This window comes from Rhineura floridana, chromosome 11 (genome assembly GCF_030035675.1).
Source record: "Rhineura floridana isolate rRhiFlo1 chromosome 11, rRhiFlo1.hap2, whole genome shotgun sequence".
Taxonomy (NCBI): domain Eukaryota; kingdom Metazoa; phylum Chordata; class Lepidosauria; order Squamata; family Rhineuridae; genus Rhineura; species Rhineura floridana.
This window is the reverse complement of record NC_084490.1, coordinates 24,149,400-24,164,289: the sequence shown is the minus strand read 5'-3', so window position 1 is coordinate 24,164,289 and position 14,890 is coordinate 24,149,400. Positions and strand designations below refer to the sequence as shown.

Below are 14,890 nucleotides of genomic sequence, written 5' to 3'. Positions count from 1 at the left end.
AAGCCTTTGCCGCCATCTTGGTTGATGGCCCTCATGTGTGCCACAAGCGCACATCTCTACCATCAACCAAGATGGCGACAGGGACATCAGTACCTTAAGGAAACCTCGGTCACTATCTTGGTTAATGGTAGTGCTGCATGCGCACTGCACACAGCCGCAAAAGAAGTCAGCAGAGAAAGGTAGGTGGAGAGAGGGAATGGCGGGTGGCTTGGAAGCTCTGCAGATCACAGAAGGGGAGTGGAGGGGCCCCTCAGGGGCCCTTATAGCCCCAGGGCCCCTCAGCCAGGGCTCCACTTAGCTGCCCTTCGGAGCTGGCCCTGACTGGGGTTAAATAACTTTTTTCAGTCCAAGAGTCACATTCCCTCCTGAGCAACCTTTCAGGAGACAAATGCCAGTGGCGGGCAAACCCAGCAGTAAACGTGGGTGGAGCAACATATATAAATGTTACCATTGTACAGTAGGCTACTTTCTACACATCCCTCTGTCCTCCAGGAAAGCCAGAGGCATTATGAGAGTTCAAGGACACGTTCTAGACAGACAAAAAGACTTAAGGTGGCTGTGAAGCAAGGCCAGTGAGGGACGTGACCGGGGAAAGGGGTGGTCTGCCAGAGTCCCGAGGGCCAGATCAAGATGCCTGGGGTATCCTGAAGTGACCAGGATAAGTGTCACTTCATTCTGAATTGTTTAACATAATGCTGGCAAGTGGACTCCACATAGGAAATATAAGCTTTGGGACAGAATATATTAACAAAAGGAGTGTGTGTGTGTGTGTGTGTGTGTGTGTGTGTGTGTGTGTTCCAGTCCAAACAAGCAGAATGGCTATTCAGCTTGAAAAAAACCTTGCTACCATAACTTTACTCTAGTTTCCCCTGCTCCATCTATGTCTGCTCACCCTAAGATAGCATAGCCCTTGTTATTCAAAGAAGTGTTTCCTTTTCCATTCTTTGCATTCTACTAGCAGAGGTGCATGCTCAATATTATTTCAAAACTCTAAAAGATATTTGAGCAAAAGAATACTGTTAAACACACTCTTCCAAAAAAAAATTTTTTTTATCTCCATCACTACATGCAGTATTTAAATTAAGGATGTTAAATGTGTCCTCTTTCCCTTACCTTACTTGCTCACTAAATGTTAACATACAACAAGCACTAGTAATATATGGTTCCAAGTCACTTTCCTCTTAGATAAGTGGTTTCTCCTAGGACACTGCTTGCCTGCTAGTATCTCCTATGGTGCTCATGAAAGGTTTCACAAAATGTCCCCTCTTCTTGCTCAGTTCACCCTATCCTACATTCAGCATACCTCTAAAAGATGTCCACATTTCATTGGAATGGATGCCCGCTCTTCCATGTGTACTGAACAGCTTCTTTCTGTGACAAAGTACAGTGGTGGTTGGTGTGGCTGCCTTTCCCCTACCTCCATCAATGGGGCACCTATTGGGGGCAGCATGCCTTCAACATATTGTGCTCCTGTCTCTTTTTCTCCTCTTTTAGATGTAGCAGCCATTGTGCCACACCCCACAGTAGCCATTTTATGTTATGCCATGACCCCCTTGCAACCATTTTGTGATTTGCACTCATGCCACTTTTTCAAAAATCCAAATGTGCCCACTGGCCCAAAAAAGTTGGCAACCCTTGGGGTCAATCCATGGATCATTGTTTAGTACGTCTAAGGCAACTTGTTGGCTGGGGTGAGGGTGTTACCATAGATTAAACCAACCAATAAAGTATTCTCAAAAAGGCCAACCCTGACACCAAATACAATTGTTCCTTCTCTTCTTCCAGAGCACAGTCAATTATTTCTGAAATCCACAGTTGAGCAACACCATTTATTGGGACCAACCAAAACGTCACAAAAGAGTAGCAATCTTTCAAGTTGTTTCTGGTGTCTCTTTCTTGTCGTCAGTCATTCCAAGGCCTAATTTCTCTTATGCTGTAAGAGTGAAAGCTATCCTTTGAATGTGATAGACAAGATTTCTTCACCAATTCTCTAGTCATAAAACTGGTGATTACCTGCCCCTTTAATTATCGAAAGAATGGTTAGTCTCAAAACCCCTGGGGAATTTCAGTAGCCACTAGCAAAACTAATAGCAGTGAAGAATGTCATAAATATTATCAAAAGAAGGTTCAGTCTCAAAGCCCCTGGGGAATTTCAGTAGCCACTAGCAAAACTAATAGCAGTGAAGAATGTCATAAATATAGCCAGTACCACTTCGAGCTAGGGAGACGGATTGGAAACATCTTGCATACTTCATATCCAGAGCAAACGGATTACAGGCTTGTAGGATCTACTTTGATTTTTTTACTAAAATCTCAAGACCCACCAACTGGACCCAGGAATCAAATAGTGGTGGTGAGGGCAACATTTGAACAAAGGAGCAGGGTGCCTCTGAGGAAATGCTCAGCCCAGATATTTTTTTTCCGAAGCGGAACTAACCTCACAGTTCTGTCACTCAAAACCCACTACAGATTTTACCCTTCCCCCCCAAAAAACAAGCTTTCTTAATCTCAGCAGCTGATTTGGCAAGGGAAAGAGCCTTTTTGTTTGCCATTATTAAATAACTGAGAGTTAGAATCCTTGCTGTTCTACTGTGAATCACTGGGAGATCTATTAGTAGATCCCGATCTATTTTTTTGCCCACTTCTGCTTTATATTATATATTACATGGACAAGTCCTATCAGCAGCCTGAACTCCTGCAGTCTGAACTGAGATGTTCCTAGATTCTGGCCTATCAGGAGACTAATTTATCAGGTAGTTGCAAACACAGAGTCTAATGACAGGTTTGTAGAGCAAAATAAGAATATCTAAGGGTAAGAGGAAGATTTACCCTTTTACTCATGATGTGGGTTTTAATGGTCTTGCTCCAGGTACTGTTTCCTCACATGGTATGCAAAGGTCACAGAATTCAATGCAGGGTCCATAGTCCTCCCCCTCCATTCCAAAAGTACCATCAGTCAGGAGATCTCATCCTTGGTGGCATTGCTTCTCAAGCTCGCTTTGTGTCCCCCTCAATAACCTTCACTGAAGAACCTCCTCCAGCATTACTGGAAGAGCTTGTGTAAGAACTTTTTTTTTTTGCTTGTTTGCGTGTTTGCTTGATTTAACCGGAATGATCAGAACATAAGAATGTCTTGGAGCTTCAGATCAGTACCTTATTGAATTAGGCTGTAGAAAATGTTGATGCAATTAACAGAATGATTAAATAAAGAAGCTCCCTTTTCTCCACATGTGGTGTATATTTCTGATACAGAATTCATCTCTCATTCTAGCATGGTGCCTAAGAACTACCAGCACATCCTGGCCTTGGTGTTTGCAGTAAAGGAGATCAATGAAAATCCACAGCTCTTACCCAATGTCACTTTGGGCTTTCACATTTATGACAGCTATTTAAGTGCAAAGTGGACCTATCATGCCACTTTGCTACTTACATCCACTCTGGAGAGATTTGTTCCCAATTACAGATGTGGTGTCCAGAATAGTCTGATAGCAGTCATTGGGGGACTGGACTCTGAAATCTCCCTTCACATCGCAACTATCTTGGATGTCTATAAGATTCCACAGGTAGGTTATTTGTGAAGTATGGCAATCTAAACAACTTTTACATTTCCTTTCTTCTTTTTGCTTCAAATTTCTTGTTTGGAGTCAGAAAGGAGTTCACTGGAAATAATCAGATGGATCTTATATTTATGTTTAATGTGTTTACCCATTCTGTTTTTATCATCATTAATTTCTCTATGGCCAAACTAAACATGTGCATGTTTAACAAAAAAAAGTCCATTGGTTATAAAGTGGGGGAGGGGAGTCTGCTTTTATTATCAAACAGAGCATGTGGGAGAGGGGGAGAGGGGAGTGAAACCCAACCCACTCCCTTCCTTATCTTTCTGTGCATGACTATTCTCTAGCTCTATGTGCTCATGGTGTTTCTTGTACAATATAGGAAGTCCAGTAAAACTAGGGCAGATACACACACACACACCTTATTTAGATTATTTATTTATTTAGACCATTTCTACACTACTATAGTGCTGTATATATAAAAATATCTTCACCAGACTTTCCTTCACATGCAAAGTTGAAGGGATTTGCGAGACTTTCAAGTAGTGGAAAATTTCTCTGTGTCAGATGGGGTTTTTTTACACTTTCTATGAAATGGCTAGCATTTTCTCCGTTTTCTCTCCTTTTAACTTAAAACTTAAAAATAAAGCCAAGCTTGCCTCTCCAATATCCCTGCTTGCTACATAGATCTCTCTGCTGTTTGCCATTTTGAAAACAGACCCAGAATGTCTCTGCCAATAATACTATAATTTACATCTCATCATTCCCCAAAACTAAATTCAGATACTTTTTTTTGCAGGTTTGCTGTCTCAAACTTGCCCAATATGCCACAAACACACCACATATGATAATAGTCCCCTTTCCCTTTGAGGTGTTTTATACACTTAGGCTAAGCTAAGCGAAAGGCACGTCAAGCAAATCCTCATCGCAACTGTCTTCCATCTGGAAACCTATGTCCTCACTGTGGGAGGCTATGTGGAGCTAAGATTGGCCTCCACAGTCACTAATTGACCCACCATTAAATACCTTATTTTGGAAGACAATCTTACTCAGTCACGAGTGATTACTGTAAATATAGACCCTTAGGCAAATAATGTTTATGTATCTTGTCATTATTTCATAGCTGTTTTTCCTTGTGACCATACTCAAATATACCCAAATTCAAATGTCTGTTGAAATATTATCCCTATATAGGTCTGGAGATTCAACCAAAAATTTTTGAAAGATACCCAGTTATTCAAGGGGAAAGGGTTTCATGAACTTGCCCCATCCCATTTTTTTTTCTTCAAATCTTTGCACTGATTGTTCACCATGTTTATTCAGTAGCAGACAGCATAATAAGGCACCACCATTCACCTGGCCTCCAGTTGGTCAAGTCATTGCTGCTTACTGAAAGATAGTGGGGGAGGGGGAGGCAGTGACAAAGTAGGCACACGACAACTGCACCAGCAGAGTCAATGTAGTGCTCCCCCCCGTGCATTTGGACCTCATCAATTTCTCTGCCTCCTCATTCCTCCATTCAGCTTACCTGGGTGTAAATCCCACTGATCTGATGGGATATGCAGAGGACTCTACTGTTAAACTTTAATAACTTTCCACCCACCCACCAACCCATATGGGATATCATTTAAAACTTTGAATAAAGCGTCTTTGGATTTCTTGAAATACATTCTTCTATTTCAAAAATCCCAACATTATAAACAAAAGTTTTACCTAATAATTCAGGATTAAAAATGGAGATGCATGTGACAGCCTAGTGTGACTTTATATTTTCAGTAAAAAGGTAAAGGTGTCCCCGCAGTTATAGTGTGAGTCGTTTCTGACTCTTATGGTGATGTCTTGCGACGTTTACTAGGCAGACCATATATATGGGGTGGGATTGCCAGTACCTTCCCCAGCCTTTCTTTACCCCCCAGCATATGCCGGGTACTCATTTTACCAACCACTGATGAATGGAAGGCTGAGTGGACCTCAACCCCTTTTACCAGAGATTCGACTTCCTCCTTCCGTTGGAATCGAACTCCGGCCGTGAGCAGAGCTTCAGCTGCGTTACCGCCTCTTACCACTCTGTGCCACATAGGATCTTATATTTTTAGTAAACCTGCTTAAATCACAACCTTTTCTTTTGTTGGGAATTTAATACTGCACTTCTCAAATAAAATGGGTTCCAGAGGAATGATCCATCCAATCTGGAAACTTTCGGTTTATCTGTAGATATTCAACCACTATCCACTATAATGGTGGTCCCCAATGAGTGGCAATGGAGGCTGCAATTTATCATGGTGGTACTAATTTTAAATTTCCCCAATTCAAAAGGCACCTCATTATCTTCTCCCAAAAAGAATTTCACATCACTCTGTAATATTTCCAAAACAAAACAGCCAGTTTTGAGGTGGATGAACCAGTTCAGAAATGGTCCTGGCCAATTCTAGTCCTACTAGAGGCATTTTCATTTCAGGTCTATAGTTTTCTTCAATACCTATTTCTGGCATTAGAGTCTAAGGCAGGGGTCACCATACCATCGCTTGCAGGTGCCATGGCACCCATGAAGGCATTCAGTGGCACCCTACAAGGCAGCCAAGAATCATTTCATTTTTTAAAAAAGTAAGTCTCTAACCCTCTTAGAAAGAAAATTACAGAGTGCAATGTGCACATACCCTTCTAAGTGATTTCTGTGAAATAGGGTTGCCAGTTCATGGCCTGAGACTGATCCTATATCTTTAGGAGAAGAGAAAGTCAGCCAAGTGCAGGTGTTCTTGCAACCCTGTAATGGGAAAAACCACAAGATGGAATTCTCCCTTCCCCCTGCACAACTTTTAAAGATACAGAAGACCTCTTCATTGCCAGGCCCGGCCTCCAAGAGGTCTTCTGTATCTTTAAAAGTTGTGCAGGGGGAAGGGAGAATTCCACCTTGTGGTGTTTCTCATTATAGTGTTGCAAGAACACCTGCACTTGGCTGACTTTCTCTTCTCCTAAAGATACAGGATCAGTCTCAGCCCATGAACACGGCAACCCTACTGTGAAATGAAAGTGAGCCAGCCTGGCTATATGTCACTGTTATAAGCCAATGAGTGAAGGCAGAGATGAGATTAATAAGTGAGTTGCTTGCACACCAGGTAACAGGAATCCCTGGGGCCCAAAGAGCTGCTGTTTTGCCCTCCTTTTTAGTGTACTTTTCTTGCTTCTGTCTTTTTTTCCAGTCTTTGGAATCTCCATAGTTTGCCCTTTCTTTTTCCCTAGCAATCAGGTTGCATCTTGCCTGTACTGGGTTTACCTGAGAACATGTCGTGCCTAATAATTTTCTTTTACTATCGCTGCTACACAATATGTGTGGATGAATGTTAAAGAATCCCAATCCCCACAAAAGGCAATTGTGAAAACTTCGTAGGAGCTAAAGATAGGGACTCATTAGGAATCCACTGTATAGTTAATTTACAGTACAATAGTATACATGTCTACACAGAAGTCAGTCTCTTTGTGTTAAATGGGGCTTACTTCCAGGTAAGTGTGTACAGGATGTCAGCCTAGGCTTTAGCTCAGGGTTGGCATTTGGGGAAAACAAGGTTCTTGTGCCTTTAGCAGCTGTATGGCAAACAGAAATTCAGCAAGTCAAGCCTTTCTAATATGGAAATAAAACTGTGGGAACTGTTTCACCATGACTACTCTCTAATTTTATGTCATGCCACACCCCCATGGCAGCCATTTGTGTTATGCCATGACCCCTGGCAGCCATTTTGTGACCAGTGCTCCCAGAACTCTCTCAAAATTGGAAATGCACTCACTAGTTCAAAAAGGTTGGTGACCTCAGGTCTAAGGCAGTTCTTCCCTCAACCTTGAATTCACCAGATAACCATAGACTAGCTCCTGTTTCCTGAATAATAGACTCCTATCATAGAAGCAATAAAATTCACTTACCTCACAAGTTTGTTAGAACTATTAGATGTATGTGAATTGCTTTGTAAACCTGCGAGTCATATATTTACTATTAGCTTTCTCCTTTTCCATAATATCTACTTAGCTCATATATGGCTCTGCTCCAGTGATGAATGATAAAACTCCAGGTCTTCCTTTCTACCAGATGGCACCTCAGGAAGAGCAACAATATGTGGGGATTCTCTCTTTGCTGCTACATTTTAAATGGACATGGATTGGGGTTGTTGTTATGGGTAATGACAATGAAGAAATGTTTGTTCATACTGTAGTTCCACTGTTTTCCAAGAATGGTGTCTGCTTTGCCTTCCTAGAAAGAATCCCCAGTTATAGTTATGTCACAGAGACTAATACCATAATACAACAGGGGGCAAAAATACGTGATAAAGTGATGAGCAGCAAAGCCAATGTTGTGGTGGCCTATGGAGAATCTTATTCCATGACCATTTTAAGATGGTTTCCATATATATCAGAACTGGAACACATACAAAAGAAGCCAAAAGGTTTAGTATGGATAGTGACAGCCCAAATGGAGTTTGCTTCATTGGCCTATCAAAGGACTTGGGATACAGAATTATTCCATGGTACCCTGTCCTTCAACATGCATTCCATTAATATACCAGGATTTTCCCAATTTGTTGAGAGCACAAACCCTTCTAGAAGTAGAGGAGATGCTTTCCTCCTAGATTTCTGGCAACAGGCATTTGGCTGTGTGTTTCCAAATGCTGTTGGGGACAATGCGGATGGAGATATGTGCACAGGGGAGGAGAAGCTGGAGAGCCTTCCTGGGACTTTTTTTGAAATAACCATGATCAGTCACAGCTACAGTATCTACAACGCTGTCTATGCTGTGGCTTATGCATTACATGCTATGTCCTCATCTACACTCAAACAGAGAGGAAAGATGGGTGAAAGAGTACTGAAGATTCAAAATCAACAGTTCTGGCAGGTAATCCTTAAATCCTAAAAATCCTTATGTAGCATACTGGATGTTATTGTATACTGGATGTTACTCTCTACAAATTCTTCCTGTACTAATATTTTCTTCTTTCTTACTTTCCCCTTCATCTAGAAAGGATAGAATCACCCCTATTTCAACTAGCCATTCCATTGTAATTTTTGTGGTATGTGAATTTACTGTATCTACAGTGTAGTAATTTTGAAGATGAATATACTACATTCAATCTCTGGGTCATAAAGAATGAGCTTGTCTTCTATTCATATTTGCTCATTCAATTACATAACATCATCAGGTTATACGATGCCAATAACTCTTAGTCTGAAAAATTCAAATACAGACCTTTCTAAAGTCTTGCGTTTTCTCTTTCTATCTAGCTCCATCACTTTCTGGGAGGTATCTCATTTAACAACAGTGTGGGTGACAAAGTTTCCCTCAACCAGAATGGGAAGGTAGTTGCTGGATTGGATATTATCAACTGGATTTTTTCCTCAAACCAATCATTTTGTCGTGTGAAAGTTGGGAGGGTCAATCCTGAGGGTTCTGCAGACCAAGCATTCACCATCAGTGAGGCTACCATAACATGGCACAGCTGGTTTAACCAGGTATGGTACAATTTTGAGCAGACAGGAAAGTAGTCAAATGCAGAGTGAATATTCATTCTAATAGGCATTATTAATTTCTTTGGACAATGCTCAGCCCCTATAAAATATTGACTTTGTTTGGACAGCTTCACAAGTATTTGCCCAACTTGCAGTGGACTTGAATTTCTTAATTGAGGCATTGTTGGGTGAATTTTTAAAAGCATTTGATTATATTTGTCTAATTTAGAATCTATGTAACACTTGAATCAACACTCTATCAGATTCAGGCAAACTCCATCCATGCAACCAAACTAGATTTTACTTTAAACATAAGACCACTGTGGTATTCCTCTGCAAGTAACTACAGACTGGAAATCATACTTCATGATATTTGTAGTTTGATTTTATGTTATTTTTCTATGTTGTAACTCACCCCAAGATCATTGTGGTAGTACCAGCCACAGTCCAATGCAACACTGAACTCTGTGTTATGGGATCAGTTCCAGTTAATGTGGCCTGATGATTTCAACAGGATACTTGCAGTCATGCACTGAAGCACCTGCTTATTAAATCCTTATCCATTCTGCCTTATTAAAGCTAGCCAGTGGGATTACTGAATGGGTCACAGGTGTGGTAAATGCATCTTTGTGTGATGGAATGTTGCCCACTGCCCTTGAAGCAGTGGTGCATCCACTTCTTTAAAAGCCCACTCTGGACACAACAGAGAGTCACCAACACACCTTTCTTGGCAAAGAAGGTGGAGAAGATTGTTTGGGGATCAAACAGAGCATTATTTCTCCATAACATCTGGATCAGGAGAGGCTGTGAAAGCTCTGGATTGGTGTCTGAATGCAGTAGTGGACTAGAATAGGGCAAATGTTGCTTGAATCGTGGGAAGACAGAGGCTCTTTAGGTGAGTGGTTCCTGTGTCTAGGAGATAAGCGAGTTACCTACTCTGGATGATGGTGCACTCCTTCTGAAGAAGCAGGTGTGCAGCTTGGGGGTACTCCTGAATACATCTCTGTCACTAGAGGCCCAAGTGTCCTCTGTGGCTAGATGTGCCTTCTACCAGCACTGTCTGGCTTATCAGCTACAGATGTTCCTGGACAGTGATAGTCTGACCAATGTACTCCATGTGCTGGTAACCTCCAAGCTGGTTTACTGCAACACATTTTATGTGGGGTTGCACTTGGGCTTGGTCTGGCAGCTCCAGTTGGTGCAGAATGTGGTGGCCAGATTGTTGATGGGGACAAATGGCTGGAAACATGCAACACCATTGTTAAAACATCTGCACTGGCTGCCCGTATGCTCCTGAGACAAGTGAAAGGTTCTTGTATTAATTTACAAAGCCCTGAACAACCTAGGTCCAGGATACCTTAGGGACCACCTAAGCCCTTATATCTCAGCTTGAGAGCATCTCCAGGAGGGCCATTGGTCACCCCTGAGTTGACAAGGCTCAGGTGACAGGAACAAGAAATTGAACCTTTAGTGTTATCAGCCCAGTACTTTGAATGCTCTGCCAACATGGTTTCAGGAAGCACCATCTGTTGTAACCTTAAAATGTCTACTGAAAACCTTTGTATGCTGCCATAATTATGCAGGCAATTAAAAAAACATATTTCTGTAATAGTTGATGATTGTTGTTATGTGCCTTCAAGTCGATTACGACTTATGGCGACCCTATGAATCAGTGACCTCCAAGAGCATCTGTCATGAAACACCCTGTTCAGATTTTGTAAGTTCAGGTCTATGCCTTCCTTTATGGAATCAATCCATCTCTTGTTTGGCCTTCTTCTTTTTCTACTTCCTTCTGTTTTTCCCAGCATTATTGTCTTTTCAAGTGAATCATGTCTGCTCATGATGTGTCCAAAGTATGATAACCTCAGTTTCATCATTTTGGCTTCTAGTGACAGTTCTGGTTTAATTTGTTCTAACATCCAATTATTTTGGAGGGAGAAATAACAATAATTTAAGACATGGAGACGATACCATACTACTAGCAGAAACTAATGATTTGAAACGAACGCTGATGAAAGTTAAAGAGGAAAGCATAAAAGCAGGACTACAGCTGAACATCAAAAAGACTAAAGTAATGAAAACAGAAGATTTATGTAACTTTAAAGTTGACAACGAGGACATTGAACTTGTCAAGGATTATCAATACCTCGGCACAGTCATTAACCAAAATGGAGACAATAGACAAGAAATCAGAAGAAGGCCAGGACTGGGGAGGGTAGCTATGACAGAACTAGAAAAGGTCCTCAAATGCAAAGATGTATCACTGAACAATAAAGTCAGGATCATTCAGACCATGGTATTCCCCATCTCTATGTATGGATGTGAGAGTTGGACAGTGAAAAAAGTGGATAGGAGAAAAATCAACTCATTTGAAATGTGGTGTTGGAGGAGAGCTTTGTGCACACCATGGACTGTGAAAATGACCAATAATTGGGTGTTAGAATAAATTAAACCAGAACTATCACTACAAGCTAAAATGACGAAACTGAGGTTATCCTACTTTGGACACATCATGAGAAGACCTGATTCACTAGAAAAGACAATAATGGTGGGAAAAACAGAAGAGAGTAGAAAAAGAGGAAGGCCAAACAAGAGATGGGTTGATTCCATAATGGAAGCCACGGACATGAATTTACAAGATCTGAACAGGGTGGTTCATGACAGATGCTGTTGGAGGTTGCTGATTCATAGGGCCGCCATAAGTCGTAGTCGACTTGAAGTCACATAACAACAACAAAATTAAGCATCATGTCCAAATGGAACAAAAAAGATACACCAGCTATCTGAATTATTTTTAGAACAGTGGGGAACATGGCATGAACTGTGAAATTAAGCTACTGTGTAGGAACCAAAGCTGGAACTAAATCTATAGGCACCTGGTCAATTTTCATAATAGATTATCTTTGTAGGTATAAATATAGGGATAATGATGTACCATATTCATTGTTTTAAAAAAGGAAAATTGCAGTAAAATGGAGCCCATTCATACATTACTGAATTGTCTTGGAAAATTACTAGAAACTTAAGGATTCAAATCTCTTATTTTGAATGTTATCCTTTTCCTCTTTCATATGTGGATTAGTCACGTCCTCTTTCAATGTGTACTGAGAGTTGCCACCCTGGATCAAGCAAGAAAGGGAAGGAGGGGGAGCCATTTTGCTGCTATGATTGCACCCCATGTCCAAAATGGAAGATTTCGGAGCAGAACGGTACGATATATACTCTACTGAGTCACTAAATAGATCAAATCTAATCCAGAGCAATAGGTATGCAGGGTTACTTTCCTTTGGGGGTGTGACTGAAAGGATTGCTGTGGAAGGGCTGAGAGGGAGCTGTCCAATACAAAGGAATTTGGAGTGTTTCTCTGTGTGTGTGTTTGATCCTTTGCTTCTGTTATTAGGAATGTACAAACATGCCTCAATCTATTCTGACCTTCATTCACACTTTCATCTGGTATTTTCTCTGCAATTGGTTTATTTTGCACAAGTCTGTCTTCCATTTTGTCATCCAGTGGTGAAGAAATAGATGTATTTTAAAAGTAATCCACATATCTACACTCCAATCGACACATAGATCTGGGAGAGATGAAATGCACAGATTCACTCCATAATACAGATCAAACAATATTTATCTGCCATCCCTAAATCAAACACTGGGTTGAGTCAAGACACATACCCAGCTTGCTGAGGACATCAAGGAGGGCAGGCTCAGGACTAGTACAGACCACCACTGCTGACACCAAGTAAAGGGGGAAGTGTCACCTTTGTGGATGACACAATGAAAATTGCAGCAACAATGTTTTGTCTGCCGAACTTATTCAGTTGTAAAATGCACTGATTGTGCATAGGTTGCTCAGGTAGCATATGTTATGGTTGGTAGATCTGTATGGTCATCGTTACCAGTAACTCACAACTCAGGATTATTGCCATGTTCTACAATAATTATTTACATCATTGTATAAATGTTTGATATTGTAGTTGTTACATTTATAGTATGTAAATGGGAAAACCAAAAGAGGAAATCAGTTGCTAAGGAATGCCAAGGTCAGTCACAATACAGTAGAAATGCTTTGTGAGCAAATAGAAGCTATTTATTAGAGCCCGACAAGTTTAAGGTCTGAACAACCCTTTTTCAAGGGCAGTCGGTTACAAATAAAACATTACTGAATCACTAAAACAAATAATCCTAAAATGTTTTCTAGATATAAAATATTTAAAAGATGGATTATATAAAACATACACTTTTTTTTAAAAGGGAAGTCTTCCTAAATATCCCCCAAATGTAGTATTTTAATGGCACATTTTTATTTTTTAAAAAAATGGTGGGGTCAGTTACACCACACATGCATCAAGTGTAGGTACCTGACTGAAACAGTCAATCTTATGTGGAGATTTAATAATCAGTCACCTTTCATAGGGCTCTGCAATCACAGCTGGTTTCCTACATCCTTATGCTTAAAACCCAAGATTCAACTTTAAGATCTGCACAGGTCTAAATGATTTAAAAATATTGAAAAGAGCCTTGAATTCAGTATTGAATTTATCCTATAATTTGAAGAGAGAACATCTATTGGTATTACAGAAATTATTTTTGGCATGCTCTTCAGACAAATGGTGCAAAGAAGATTAATGGCTTAAGGCCACATCTTTTCCTTTTGCAGACATGAATGACTGTCACAAATGCACAGATGAAAAGTATCCAAACAAAAACCAAGATTTCTGTATTCCTAAGACTGTAAACTTCTTATCTTATGAAGACCCTTTAGGGATCAGTTTGGCTTGTTTTGCTCTTTCCTTTTCTTTGATCACAATTCTGGTGCTCAGGACATTTATCAAGCACCACAACACTCCCATCGTCAAAGCCAACAACAGGGAACTCACCTACACTCTCCTAGTCTCCCTCTCCTTCTGCTTCTGTTGTGCATTGCCATTCATTGGGCCACCTCAGAAAGTGATCTGTCTCCTACGACAAGTTAGTTTTGGCATGGTTTTCTCAGTAGCTGTGTCTTGTGTGTTAGCAAAAACCATCACTGTGGTCTTGGCTTTCATGGCCACCAAGCCGGGAAGCAACATGAGGAAATGGATGGGGAAAAGCTTGGCCACCTCCATTGTTCTTTGCTGCTCCCTTATCCAAGCAGGAATTTGCACTGTTTGGCTGGCACTCTCTCCTCCATTCCCAGATGCCGACATGCACTCCATGACTGAAGAAATTATACTGGGATGTAATGAGGGATCTGTGACCATGTTTTACTGTGTCCTTGGCTATATGGGCTTCTTGGCTATTGTCAGCTTCACTGTGGCTTTCCTCGCCAGGAAGTTACCAGACAGTTTTAATGAAGCCAAGTTCATCACTTTCAGCATGTTGCTCTTTTGCAGTGTGTGGTTGTCCTTTGTCCCAACTTACCTGAGCACTAAGGGGAAATACATGGTAGCTGTGGAGATCTTCTCCATCCTAGCTTCCAGCACTGGGCTGTTGGTTTGCATCTTTTCCCCCAAATGCTATGTTATTGTATTGAGGCCTGAGCTGAACAACAGGGAACAGCTAATAAGAAGAAAAGAATGAAGAATTTGTTTATCTTGCAGTATGTGAGAATATTGATCTCAGCAGGTGCCCTATATGAGCCTTCCAAATAGGTTTTCCAATTCTCCTTATTTGGAAAACTGAACCAAGGCTTGCCTAAAGTGAAGACACTATAAGTAGCCCAGCCTCCACCCCCACATTTTATTCTTACCTTGTCTTCCAGAAAGTCTTACTGAAATTGATAAACTACTTTTCACATTCTTCTCCTAGGGAATCTACTGACAGAGCAATCTTTTTGAATATGTAGAAATAAGCACCTTATC

The 14,890-nt window shown here is 40.9% G+C and overlaps 1 protein-coding gene across 1 annotated transcript; it reads left to right on the top strand.

The window, feature by feature from the left end:
* Positions 1-2,884: 2,884 nt before the first annotated feature.
* On the top strand, positions 2,885-14,609 carry LOC133367529 (vomeronasal type-2 receptor 26-like). Its single transcript, XM_061591622.1, has 6 exons — positions 2,885-3,060; positions 3,272-3,563; positions 7,576-8,436; positions 8,823-9,050; positions 12,130-12,256; positions 13,708-14,609. Exons 1-6 carry the CDS (start codon positions 2,885-2,887, stop codon positions 14,607-14,609), a joined length of 2,586 nt encoding a protein of 861 aa, XP_061447606.1.
* The last annotated feature ends 281 nt before the right edge of the window (positions 14,610-14,890 follow it).